At 58.7% G+C, this 11563-nt stretch overlaps 1 protein-coding gene across 1 annotated transcript; it reads right to left on the bottom strand.

Annotated features, from left to right (window-relative positions):
• Positions 1-8663: 8663 nt before the first annotated feature.
• MEX3D (mex-3 RNA binding family member D) lies at positions 8664-10564 on the bottom strand. The gene has a single exon (XM_042023360.1). It carries the CDS (start codon positions 9967-9969, stop codon positions 8824-8826), a length of 1146 nt encoding a protein of 381 aa, XP_041879294.1. The 5' UTR covers positions 9970-10564; the 3' UTR covers positions 8664-8823.
• Between the last annotated feature and the right edge of the window lie 999 nt (positions 10565-11563).

Raw genomic sequence — 11563 nt, forward strand, 5'->3', positions numbered from 1 at the left:
CATTAAACAACAAAACCAATCAGAAACACCCACAACCCATCATCCCAACAGGTCCTCAAATCCTTCAGGGGATTTTTTCTCTGGACACTGGTATGGATTTTCTCATGGAGGGGGTAGTCTTTGCCAGGGTCTCTTTTTGGCTGCAGTACAGTTCAAGCCTCTGCTGCCAGTGGTACCAGGAACATCTAGAGGGTGGTGGTGGGACAAATGCTGGGTTTCCTGATGGAGTATGGGTTGGCAGGTGTTTCTCCTAGAGTTTTAAACAGAGTTAAAAATTTGCAATTTTGGGGGGCGGCCTTCCATTCCCTCCCTCTTTACATTCCCCCTTCTTTATTAGCTAAGAAGCTAGGAACAAAAGGGGAATGGTAACAGGGGTATGGGAACATGTCAGTGCTGTAAGCTTATCCGGTCACAGCTCTGGTTGTGGGATGGCAGGTCAGTGTCTGCGGTGAAGATTTGCATTGTCTCTGTCTCCGGGCTGTGTTTCTTTGGTCCTTGGGTTGTTCTGCATCGGCTCCAGGCACGGCTGTGTCTTTGGGAGCAGTGTTTGCTGGGCCAGTGTAAGGCTTTATGTTCTTGCCTGGGAGCCACCTCAGGCCTGATGGTGTTGATATGCAGGCATACCCCTTCCCCCAGGTTATCAAAGGGAAAGGGCCCAGTATTTGTCGGCTTTCAGGATCTTTGATCAGCACCAGCGGCTTCTCATCCAGCTTAGCTCGGGCCTAATTGGAGAAGTGCCAGAATACAGGGGGGTTTGGCTCTGTGGATGAGCAGTTTAGGAAATTTATCGTGAAAAGGGCTTTACAGAGCCTCTCAGTAGGAGAACTGATCTCTGTCCCTCCTTGCTGCTGATCGAGGACCCGCTTAATGGTGCCGTGGGCCCCTTCAACAATTGACTGTCCTGTAGGGGAGCTTGGTATGCCTGCGCCATGCTTCACCCCCCACTGACTGAAAAAATCCCTGAGTTTGTGGGAGGTGTAGGCAGGGCCATTGCCAGTTTTAATTTGTTCCGGGACACCTAAGGTGGCAAATGCCAGGAGAAAGTGCCTGGTGACATCTTTGGCCTTCTCTCCTGCATGAGCTGAAGCAAACACTGCTCCTGAAAATGTGTCAATGGACACGTGCATGTATTTCTGCCTGCCAAATGCCGGATAGTGGGTCACATCTGTCTGCCACAACTGGCGGCTGTTGAGTCCTCAGGGGTTAACCCTAGAGCCCAGTGATGGAACTCAGTGCTGCTGGCAGCTGGGGCATGTGGCCACTATGGCCCTCACCTGGTCGCGTGGTAGGTGGAAGATGCGCATGAGGGCTGGCACATTCCGATGGTAAAAGCCGTAGCTCCTCTTGGCCTGTGCAAAGATGTCAGGTACGTTAGCAGTCTGCACAGGCATGGCCAGGGCATCTGCTCTTCTGCTGCCCTCTGCAATGGGTCCTGGGAAGTCGGTGTGTGACCTCACATGCATTATATGAAATGGTGGCTTTCGGTGGGAGAAGAGGTAAATTAAATTTGAAAGCAACCTGTGTAAATTTGGGTTTGACACCTCCTTTAGCAAGGAGTGTTCAGCTCTAGCAACTACACCGGTCACATATGCCGAATCAGTGACCAGATGAATTGGCTCTTCAAATCTCTCAAAAGCCCTGACAACAGCTGCTAGCTCTGCAATCTGCGGGAATCCTTGAACAATCGACGTCAGACTCCCACTTCTGCGTCTTTGAACCTTTCAAAGTCATAACAGAGTTCTGTGATGCCCCTGAACCATCTGTGAAAATGGTCAGGGCCTTTAGGGGTGGTTGACTTTGGAGTGATTTTGGGGCCAAATGGAAAGCCAAATTAAACAGCTTATGACTGGGTTGGTGAATGGAAATTTGGCCATTTGTGGCTGCCAAGGGCCAAATGGAAAGCCAAATTAAACAGCTTATGACTAGGCTGGTGAATGGAAATTTGGCCATGTGTGGTTGTCAAGGGCGAACTGGAGGTGCTCATTGTTCTGGAAAAAATGGTCCAGAACCCCAGTGGTCAATGGGAGGTCAATGCGTGTGAAATCACACCCCACAAGGGTGCGGAGGTGCGCCCTGGCTTTTATAATGAGCTGAGCCATCAGCTCTTGACGTGTTGTAATGGTCTTAATAGGCTCATGGTGTAGGAAGACCCACTCGATGGTAAGGAGTGGATCTTTCTGTGCAGTGTCCCACTGAAAAATTAACGCACTGAACCTGGGTGACTCACCCAGGACAATGAGCTGGAACGGGAGAGTGGGGTCAGTCCTATGTGTCTGCCAGGAAGATAACGCTTCCTGGACGTTCGTCCAGGAATTCCTGGCCTCATGAGTGATGGCACGGGGTGAGTCAAGGTCATCGCTGCCTCGGAGGAGATAGAAGAGCGGTGCGAGGTCTGCTGTCGTGATCCTCAGCAGTGGACGCAGGCAGCTGATGGACCCGCAGAGCTGGTGGAGGTCGCGGAGGGTCTCTGGGTTATCTTTGACGGTGAGATGCTGGGGTACGACGGTCCACTCGCCAATTCAGGGTCCCAGGTAGGTCCAAGGGCAGGTTCACTGGATCTTGTCTTCACGGATTTCAAATCCGGTGTCTTCAATAGCCTTTATTGTCTTAGTTAGGACAGTGTCTAAATAGGACTGATCTCAGGAACAAACTAGTATATCATCCATGTAGTGCAGGATGATGGCATCTGGAAAAGTCTTTCTGATGGGTGAGAGGATGAGGGCCGCGTACCACTGGCAGATGGAAGGTGAGTTTTTCATCCCCTGAGGGAGGACTTGCCAGTGGTACCTTTTCAGAGGGGCCTGCCTGTTTCAGAATGGGACTGAGAAGGCAAACCAGGGTGCATCTCAAGGATGAAGGGGGATATTAAAAAAGCAGTCTTTGATATTGTTGGGGTTTCAGGAGCTCTCCTGGTTTTTTTTTCTGTTAAAGGAATTTTCCCCCTACGTGTTGCTAGGGGGACAAACTTCTGAGTACTTCAGAAAAACAAAAGAGCTAGCCATTGCAGTGGGGTGCATCTGGCTGCTCTTTTGTTTCACCTGGGTGTGTGGACAGTTCAGTCCCCAGCGTCTGGGTGGAGAAGGAAGCTGCTTTCTTCGGCTGCTTTTCCTTCTGCCAGAGAAACCCTGGGATCCCAAGCCCACCTTCCCTGCCCCGCTGGGAGCTGGGCCGTGGCCGCCCTGCCCCTGCCGTTGTTTCGAGCCTTCGCTGCGTTGTAGCCCTGCTCACCCTGCCTGCCCAGACCTCCGGGGGGTTCCCACCGCAGTTTGGATACATCTCGTCTGCCACCCGGGATTTGTGCTCGTCCCTGCCGTTCCAGCCTGCTGTTCCCGAGGGTCCGGCCGGACACCGGGATCGGCTGCCCAGGGTTTGTGAAGCCTTTGTTCCATCCCTTCCCGGGATCCCGGGGCACCGGTGCCGCGTGCTCCCCGAGCTCGCTCCGGAGCGCCCCCTGCAGCCGCGGGGGAACCATCGCACCTGCCCTGCTCACCGGGAGCCGCCAGCGCCCCTGCCGGCTGCGAGCGGAACTGCACCCGAGGGGAAAGGGCCCGACAGCCGAGAAGGCTGGCACTGGGTTTGTGATTGTTCGCTGTTACTGCCAGAGTTATTGCTGTTTGTTTGACTGGTTATACACATACCGATATATAACAGTAAAGAACTGTTATTCCTATTTCCCACATCTTTGCCTAAAAGCCCCCTTGATTTTAAAAATTATAATAACTCGGAGGGAAAGGGGTTGCATCTGCCATTCCAAGGGAGACTTCTGCCTTCCTTAGCAGAATCCTGTCTTTCAAACCAAGACATAGAGCAGGGCATGTGCCCAGGGCAGGGAGCAGGAGGGGGCTCAGGGTTCACCACAGTAGGTGTAGATGGAATAGGCCTCCAGGAAGCACCGGCAGAGCGAGTGCAGCACGGCTGGCTCGTGCAGGTTGCTCAGGACCACCGGGTCATTGGCACCTGAGAGGCAGTCGGGGTTGCAGAGAGAAGGCAGCTGGAGCTTGATGGGGTGGGCCAGTGCCTGCAGGGATGGTGATGGAGCAGAAGGAGGGCCGAACAGAGACAGGTGGCCCCACAAAAGCAGGATGGGGCTGTGGGAGCAGCACAGCCAGAGGGCTTCCGTCTACAGGCCACACTTGGGCTGGTGGTCACCAGGAATCCCTCCCCAGCCAGCCTCAGCTGAGCTGGAGGCCTTTTGGGAAGCCAGGGAGGAGCAGGAGTGAGGAGCAGCTCCCCAGGCGGCCAGGGGACAAGGGGCACCACACACGCTGCAGGCTCTGGGCACCTGCTCAGGTACCAGGTGGGCCATGTCCAGTCAGTGTGTGAGCCCCCCAGGCCTGCTGAGTAGCCCAGGCTAGTTTGGGATGCAGAGTGAGCCATCTCCCACTCCTGGGGATTCCTGACTCTGTGGGGAGCACAGGAAGGACCCACAGGACTGCACAGCTCCACCCTTATGGAGCCATCTTCCAGGCGGAGGTGGAGAACGGCGTCTCCTTCCCTGTAGCCTCTGGTTATTTCTGCCGCCCTCCAGACTTCGAGGGGCTTGGAGATCCACACCCGGGCACCCTGTGGGACACAGAGGGGAGAGGGATCTGCAGAGAGCCACGGCCACGAGCCAGGAAAGCATCTGGCCACCAGCCTTGGAGCCAAGTGCCACAGCCCTTCCCACAGCTCTCACCTGGGACAGGCAGCCCAGGGGCAGGGCAAGCCACGGGACCCAGCACCCGGGTGTGTCCCCCCAGCTCCTGAAGGACTTCACACCTCCCTCACACCTGGAACAATCCTCTCTGGAGCCACCCCACAGGGAGCAGGATCCCACACTCAGCACAAACAAAGCAGCACAAAACCACAGGGGAAGAGAGGTGAAAACTGGCCCAAAAAAAACCTCCAAACCCTGGTACAGACACCCGATCAGCTGGCAAGAGGGTGAGCACCTGGCCCCAAGCTGGCAAGGGATGACCTGAGCTCTGGGGACAGGGAACCTGCTCCTGCCGCCCCTGTTCCTGGCAGAGGTGCCCACGATCCCACCCTGGGCATCCCTGAGAGCGCTGTTCAAATGCTCCTGCAGCTCTGGCAGCCTCGGGGCCGGGCCCATTCCCTGGGGAGCCTGGGCAGTGCCCAGCAGCCTCAGGGGGAAGAACCTTTCCCTGAGCTCCATGCCCAGCCCTGACCCAGCTCCAGCCGTTCCCTGGGCTCCTGTCCCTGTCCAGAGCAGAGCTCAGCCCCTGAAGAACCGCCCCTCTTTGCTGGTTTTGCAAATTCAGGGATTGCAAATTTGGCTGCAGCAAACATTTCCAGGTCCTCAGCGCCATCCCCAAGCACTGAGTAGGCCGGGAAGGGAGAAGGAAGGGCTGAACTTTGGGTTTGTGTCCAAGAAATCCCCACAGAATCCCAGAATAGTTTGGGCTGAAAGGCACCTTAAAAACCATCCCATTCTGCTCCCTGCCATGGGCAAGGCCACCTCCCACTATCCCAGGGTGCTCCAAGTCCTGTCCAACCTGGCCTTGGACATTTCAGGGACGGGACATGAGGATCCCTCTCACTCTGTGAGGATGGATGGGGAAGAGATTCCAGCACCGCCCAGCCCCAGGCTCATGCTGTACACACCGGGAGGAAGGGCCGTGTTTTGGGGCTGTCCCGTGGCTGTGGCGATCATGTGTGACACAGCAGCACGAGGAAAGAGCCAGGGCCCATCCTGCTGCCAGCCCACGGTCCTTGATGCTGCTGGAGCAGCTCCCAGGGCAGAGGATGGGGCCGGGGGCAGGGGATGAGCAGCAGGGTGAGTGGGGCCAGCAGCAGCACAGCTGGGTGCCCAGGTGACACCAAACCCTGTCGTCACCTGTGGCCACCAGGCTGAGCACCAGCACAGAGGTGACCCAGGGGACACCCAAGCCACCACAGCCCCTACGGCTGCAGGGTGTGGAGCCCCTCAGGTTAGCACTGAGCCCCCCCAGACCCGCGGGAAGGGGGTGAAGCCCCCCCAGCTCCCTTCACAGCCCCGCGGGTGGGACCCCCGGGCCCCTGGTACAGGTCCCTCGCAGCCATGGGGTCCCCCGTAGCCAGAGCACGACCCTCGCCCCCGCCACTGCCGCTGCCAGTCCTCCCCCTGCCCCGCCTGCAGCCCTTTATGGCCGTTAATTGCCGCTAATTGGAGGCGGCGGGGATTATGTTCCCCGCCCCTCTTTACCCCCCCGTTCTGTCCCCCAGCCCCTCCCCAGGCCGGAGGAACTCCTGGGGGTGCTGGGGCTGGTCCCCCTCTGCTGCAGCACCCCGAGACCCCTCCCAGCTCCGGTACCTCTATTCGGGACAAGCCAAGGGTCCCCATTAGAGGCACCCCAAGACCCCACTTGGGGCATCCAAAGAAGCCTCATAAGGCACCCCCGACACGGGACACCCCAAACTCTCACTCCCCTCCCACCTGGGACGCCCTAAGAGCCCCTCGAGGGCAGCCAACGCCTCTCCTGGTTAGGATACCCCCAAAACTGTCCTCACTCAAGGGCACCTAGGGCCCCTCCAGGTCCCTCACACAGGGCACCCCAAGGACCCCCACGCCACCGCAGCCCCACAGCAGAGCCCCCACTCTCCTCATTACAGGGACCCCAGTAATGGTGGAAACCAGTGGCTATTGCACTGGTGGTGCTCTGACACCTCTGGGTGTCCCCACTGCCCACTGGTGCCACTGCCTGGGCCCCACTGCCCATGGGTGCTGCTCTCCAGGGGTGCCCCTGTCTGTAGCTCTCCGTTTTCCACAGCCCCCAACTGCTCGCGTGTCCCCACAGCCCTGGATCCCTGCTGTTCCCGCTCACCTGAGTGGCCTGGACAGCCCTGCAGGGGCAGAATGAAACCGTGGTGACCGGGTGCCACACAGAGAGTGGGTGCAGCTGGGCACAGAGCGACAACGGGGTGCCCAAGTGAGGTGAGGGATGATGAGCATGGAGAAGGGTTTGGGTTGGGAGGGACCTCAAAGCCCATCCAGTGCCACCCCTGCCATGGGCAGGGACACCTCCCACTGTCCCAGGCTGCTCCAAGCCCCAATGTCCAGCCTGGCCTTGGACACTGCCAGGGATCCAGGGGCAGCCCCAGCTGCTCTGGGCACCCTGTGCCAGGGCCTGCCCACCCTCCCAGGGAACAATTCCTGCCCAATCTCCCATCCAGCCCTGCCCTCTGGCACTGGGAAGCCATTCCCTGGCTCCTGGCCCTCCATGCCTTGTCCCCAGTCCCTCTGCAGCTCTCCTGGAGCCCCTTTAGGCCCTGCAAGGGGCTCGGAGCTCTCCCTGGAGCCTTCTCCTCTCCAGGTGAGCACCCGCAGCTCTCCCAGCCTGGCTCCAGAGCAGAGGGGCTCCAGCCCTTGGGGCATCTCCGTGGCCTCCTCTGGAGTGGCTCCAGCAGCTCCCCGTGCTCCTGATGTTGTTCCCCAGGGCTGGGGCAGCTCTGCAGGTGGGGTCTCAGCTGAGCGGGGCAGAGGGGCAGAATCCCCCCTCCCCTGCTGCCCACGCTGGGGCTCAGCCCAGGGCACCAATGGATTTTGGGACTGGGACCTGTCCAGCAGCACCACAGTGCCTGGAACAGGAGCTTTTCTGTGGGGACAAGGAGAAGGGCAGACCCAGAGCAGGGTCACCCAGCCTGGGCAGGGACAGATCCACCTGTGGGAGGTGGCAGATGTCCCCGTTGGTTCCTGCTCCGGCCCCCAGGCTGGCACCTGTTCTTCTCCCTGGGCCCAAGGACATGGGAACGGGTACCAAGAGGCTCCAGGCAGGGAGACACCGTGGGTAGCACAAGAATTCATATATAGTAAAAAGTCTTTATTAAGAAGGCTTTGAAGTCAAAAAATAAAACTCTTGATACAATTTTCATAACCGTCAAGTCAGCTCAGCAAATATATAATCAGTACTTTAGCCATGTAAGGTTAAAGGTCCGTTATTTTCTTTTTAAAATAAAATATATTTTAGTTTTTAAAATTTATTCAATAAAGTACATATTTTCCTATAAATTCCCTACATATACATAAAGAGGTAAAAAATAAAAAAAAAAAAAAAAGAAAGAAAACAAAACAAAAAAAACCAAAACAAAAAAATAAAACCCCCAAACCAACCACAAAATAAAATGGAGATAGAAATCTGTCTGGTTTTTGTGACGTGGTGTGTTAACTGTGCCCCCTCCATCTTGTCCTCCTGACCTCACATCACACATTTTTGGGCAGTTTTCACATTGGCAAAATACAAGATAGACCTGCATTACAAAAAAAAAATATATATATATATATATTTATAGAACCACTGAGAATCATCAAAAAAAATAACTACATACAAAAAGAACCACAAAAAAAAAAAATTATTACAATAATAATAGAATGATTTTAAAAAAATAAAAGACAACCCTTGCGTGTCCTAAAATAAAAAGTGCAACCGGACCTTTTCTTTCTGGTTATTTCAGTTTGCAAACAGAATACTGGTATTTGGGAAGGACTGGTGGAGAACAGCCGGGCTCCCTCCCCAGCCCCACAGCCAGGTGAAGAGTTAAAGCTATTCTGTAAACATCGGAGTTTCCTCCTTGCAGAATTCACGCCCCTCTTTCCTCATCCTCATCCTCGTCTTCTTCTTCGGCCCCTTCGCCCCCACCCTCCCGACCCCCCGGATTCGGCCTCCCCCCGCCCCCGCCGTGCCCTCTGCGCCTCTCCAGCTCCTCGCCGCCGCCTCTCCCCCCTCCCCGCCCCGTGCGCCCATCGGATCTGGTATTAAATAAAAAGCTCGATTTAAACAGTTTGAAGTCCTTAAAACGCCGTGGTGTTGGGGTGGAGGAGGGGGGGCCGCCGGGCGAGCCCCCGGGCTAGGAGAAGATGTGGATGGCTTGGGTGGCGGGCACGTGGCACGCGGGGCACTGCGGCTGCGCCCGGCCGCAGATGCGCAGGGCACACTCCATGCAGAACAGGTTGTGACCGCAGGGCACCAGCGCGGCCATCACCTCGCTCTCCAGGCACACCATGCACTCCCGGGAGCTCTTGCGGTGCCCATCCGAGCTGCTGGAGTCGGTGGGCGAGCCCGAGGCGGCCGAGATGCTGCCGGGCAGCGAGGAGGAGGAGGAGTAGCCGGTGCTGTTGGAGAAGGAGGAGAGTGAGCCCTGGGCGGGCAGCCAGGCCAGGGCGCCGGCGGGGTCGCTGGGGATGCGCCGCGCCGAGGGGTGCTCCAGCCCCGCCGCCCCGCTCTCGGGCAGGGTGGGCGAGTGGCGTGGCGTGGCCGGGCCGCTGTTGCGTCTCTGCGAGCTGTTGATGGAGGAGCAGCTGCTGAAGGCTTGCAGGGGGTTGCCCGAGCGCTCGAAGGGCGACCAGATGGTGGTGGTGGGCGTGGTGAGGTCGAGGGCCAAGAAGTCAAAGCCGAAGTCGCACTCGTCGGAGCCCAGCGGGGCCGGGGGCTCGCTGAAGGTGCTGTAGGGGCTGGTGGGGCTGGCGGCCGCCACGCGCCCGCTGTAGAAGGACTCGGTGGAGCCGCTGCCCAGGGAGCTGAGGCTGTCGTTGCGCAGTGCGGCCGAGGGGCGCTGGGCAGGGTGGGGGGCCTTGGCCCACGGGGCAGCCGCGCTGCCCTGCAGGTCGAGACAGACGTCGGTGCCGTTGGAGTGGAAGTCGTTGTCGGCGTTGACGTCGATGAAGGAGCCTGTCCGCATGGTGATGTGCGCCTCGATCTCCTCGCGCGCCCGGTCCACGTTCTCGGGCATCCCCGTCACCTCGAACACGGGCTCCTTGTCCCGGCTGGGCGTCACGATGTAGGTGTGCGTCTGCTGCTGGATGCGCTTGATGGTGGCGCCCTTGGGCCCCACCACCAGCCCCACCACGCGGTAGGGGACCCTCACCTGGATGGTGGTCTGGCCCGGCAGGTTGGGGGGCCCCTGCAGGGCCCCCGTCAGCCCGTTGACCTTGTTGCGCGTGGCCCGGATCATGGAGAAGTGCTCGGCGGCTGACAGGATCTCCCGCTTGGCCATCTCCACGTCCTCCTTCCTCCCGGTGACGATGAACACGGGCTCCTCGCCCCTGACTGGGGTCTTGATGTACGTGTTGGTCTTGGCACGCAGGGCTTTGATTTTGCAGCCTGCAGGGCAACGAGAAGGGGGGAAAATGACACATCAACGCTGAGATCTCACAGTGACCCTCTGCTCACCCAGGATGAGGACACAAAGGACCAGCAGGAACCAGCAGGCCCCTTTGGTTCTGCACCTGCAGCATGGACACCCTTGGAGAGAGGAGTCCCTCCTGCCTCTGAGGCAGATGGGGCTCATGGCTCCGTGCTGGGGGGCTGCCCTGGCTTCTCCTGGCTCCTGGCACTGCTCTGACTCTCAGGGGTTGAGGATCAGCAGGATGCAGCCAGAGGGCTGGGACAGGCATGGGCAGAGGTGCCAGGGCAGGCAGCCAGAGGGGCCACTGAGTGGGTGAGAAGCTGGATTCACTCCAGAGGTGTTCAAGGAGGTACAAGGAAAAAAAGACGTCAAGATGGAAAGGAAGGAAAAGGCTGCTTGTATCCTGCAGGTGCACTGACACCCCTGAGCCAGCAGCTGAACCTGAGCAACAGCCCTGGAATGCACTCCTGGAGTGAGAGGGGAGCCGGAGCTCCCCAAGGCAGGGGGCACAGCCACCCACCCCCTCCCCTCCTTGTCCCCAGGGAGGGATCCCCAGTGCCTGGGCTGAGGCAGGGGTGCTCCCAGGACAGGGGTGCTCCCGGGGCAGGGGTGCTCCTGGGGCAGGGGTGCTCCCAGGACAGGGGTGCTCCCAGGGCAGGGGTGCTCCCGGGGCTCCTGCTCTCCCTGTTCTGCAAAGTCCTGCTTCCCCCGCAGGAGGAACGTGATTCAGCAGGCAGAGCATGGCCGGATGTGGGATTGCAGGATGGTGCTGCCAGCTCTGCCTTCGCCCCGTACAGCCCCAGGCACGGCCCCGGGCACGGCCCTGCCGGGCTCCGGCTGCAGGTCCTGGCAGCATCATCCAGACGAAGGCTCCCACTCTCCTCCTCTCCTCCGGGGCTGCAAAAGGCCCCAAGTCTCCTCCAGGGTCACTTTGCTCTGCTCCACTGAGGAGCAGTCTGTGGCTGCCAGCCCAGCCCCACTCCCTGCACCCCCAGCCCTAATTGCATCCACTCTTCATCAAGTCCCTGCGAACCAGGCACAATGCGACCGGAGCTCACCGGCCACTGGCACACAGCAGAGAGTGACCCCCGCCTGTCCCCTCCCACCCCTGAGCTTTGCAGGGCATCCAACACAAAGCTGGGGGCCAGCAGGGATGGAGGGTGCTCGCTCGGAGCCCTGAGCCTGTCCCTGTCCCTGGCAAATGCTGCTGCAGATCCCTGTGGATAAACAGCTCGACTCCTCCGGGCACAGCCAAGCAGCTGCCAGTGCCTGGTTGGCTCCTCTGTGAACGGCTCAGGGCACTCCTTCCCCTCCTCCTCCTCTTCCCAGACGCTCCCTGAGGAAGGGCAGGGCTGCTCTTCCAGCTGTGAGGCTGGGGAAGGAGCGGCCTAGAAGGCTGAAGGGCCTCAGCACATGAAAGATGTGGAGCTGCTGGAGCCACTCCAGAGGAGGCCACGGAGAT

Source organism: Corvus kubaryi, unplaced genomic scaffold, assembly GCF_017639235.1.
Source record: "Corvus kubaryi isolate FWS band 111438036 unplaced genomic scaffold, C.kubaryi_AGA036_p1.0 37241, whole genome shotgun sequence".
NCBI classification, from domain to species: Eukaryota; Metazoa; Chordata; class Aves; order Passeriformes; family Corvidae; genus Corvus; species Corvus kubaryi.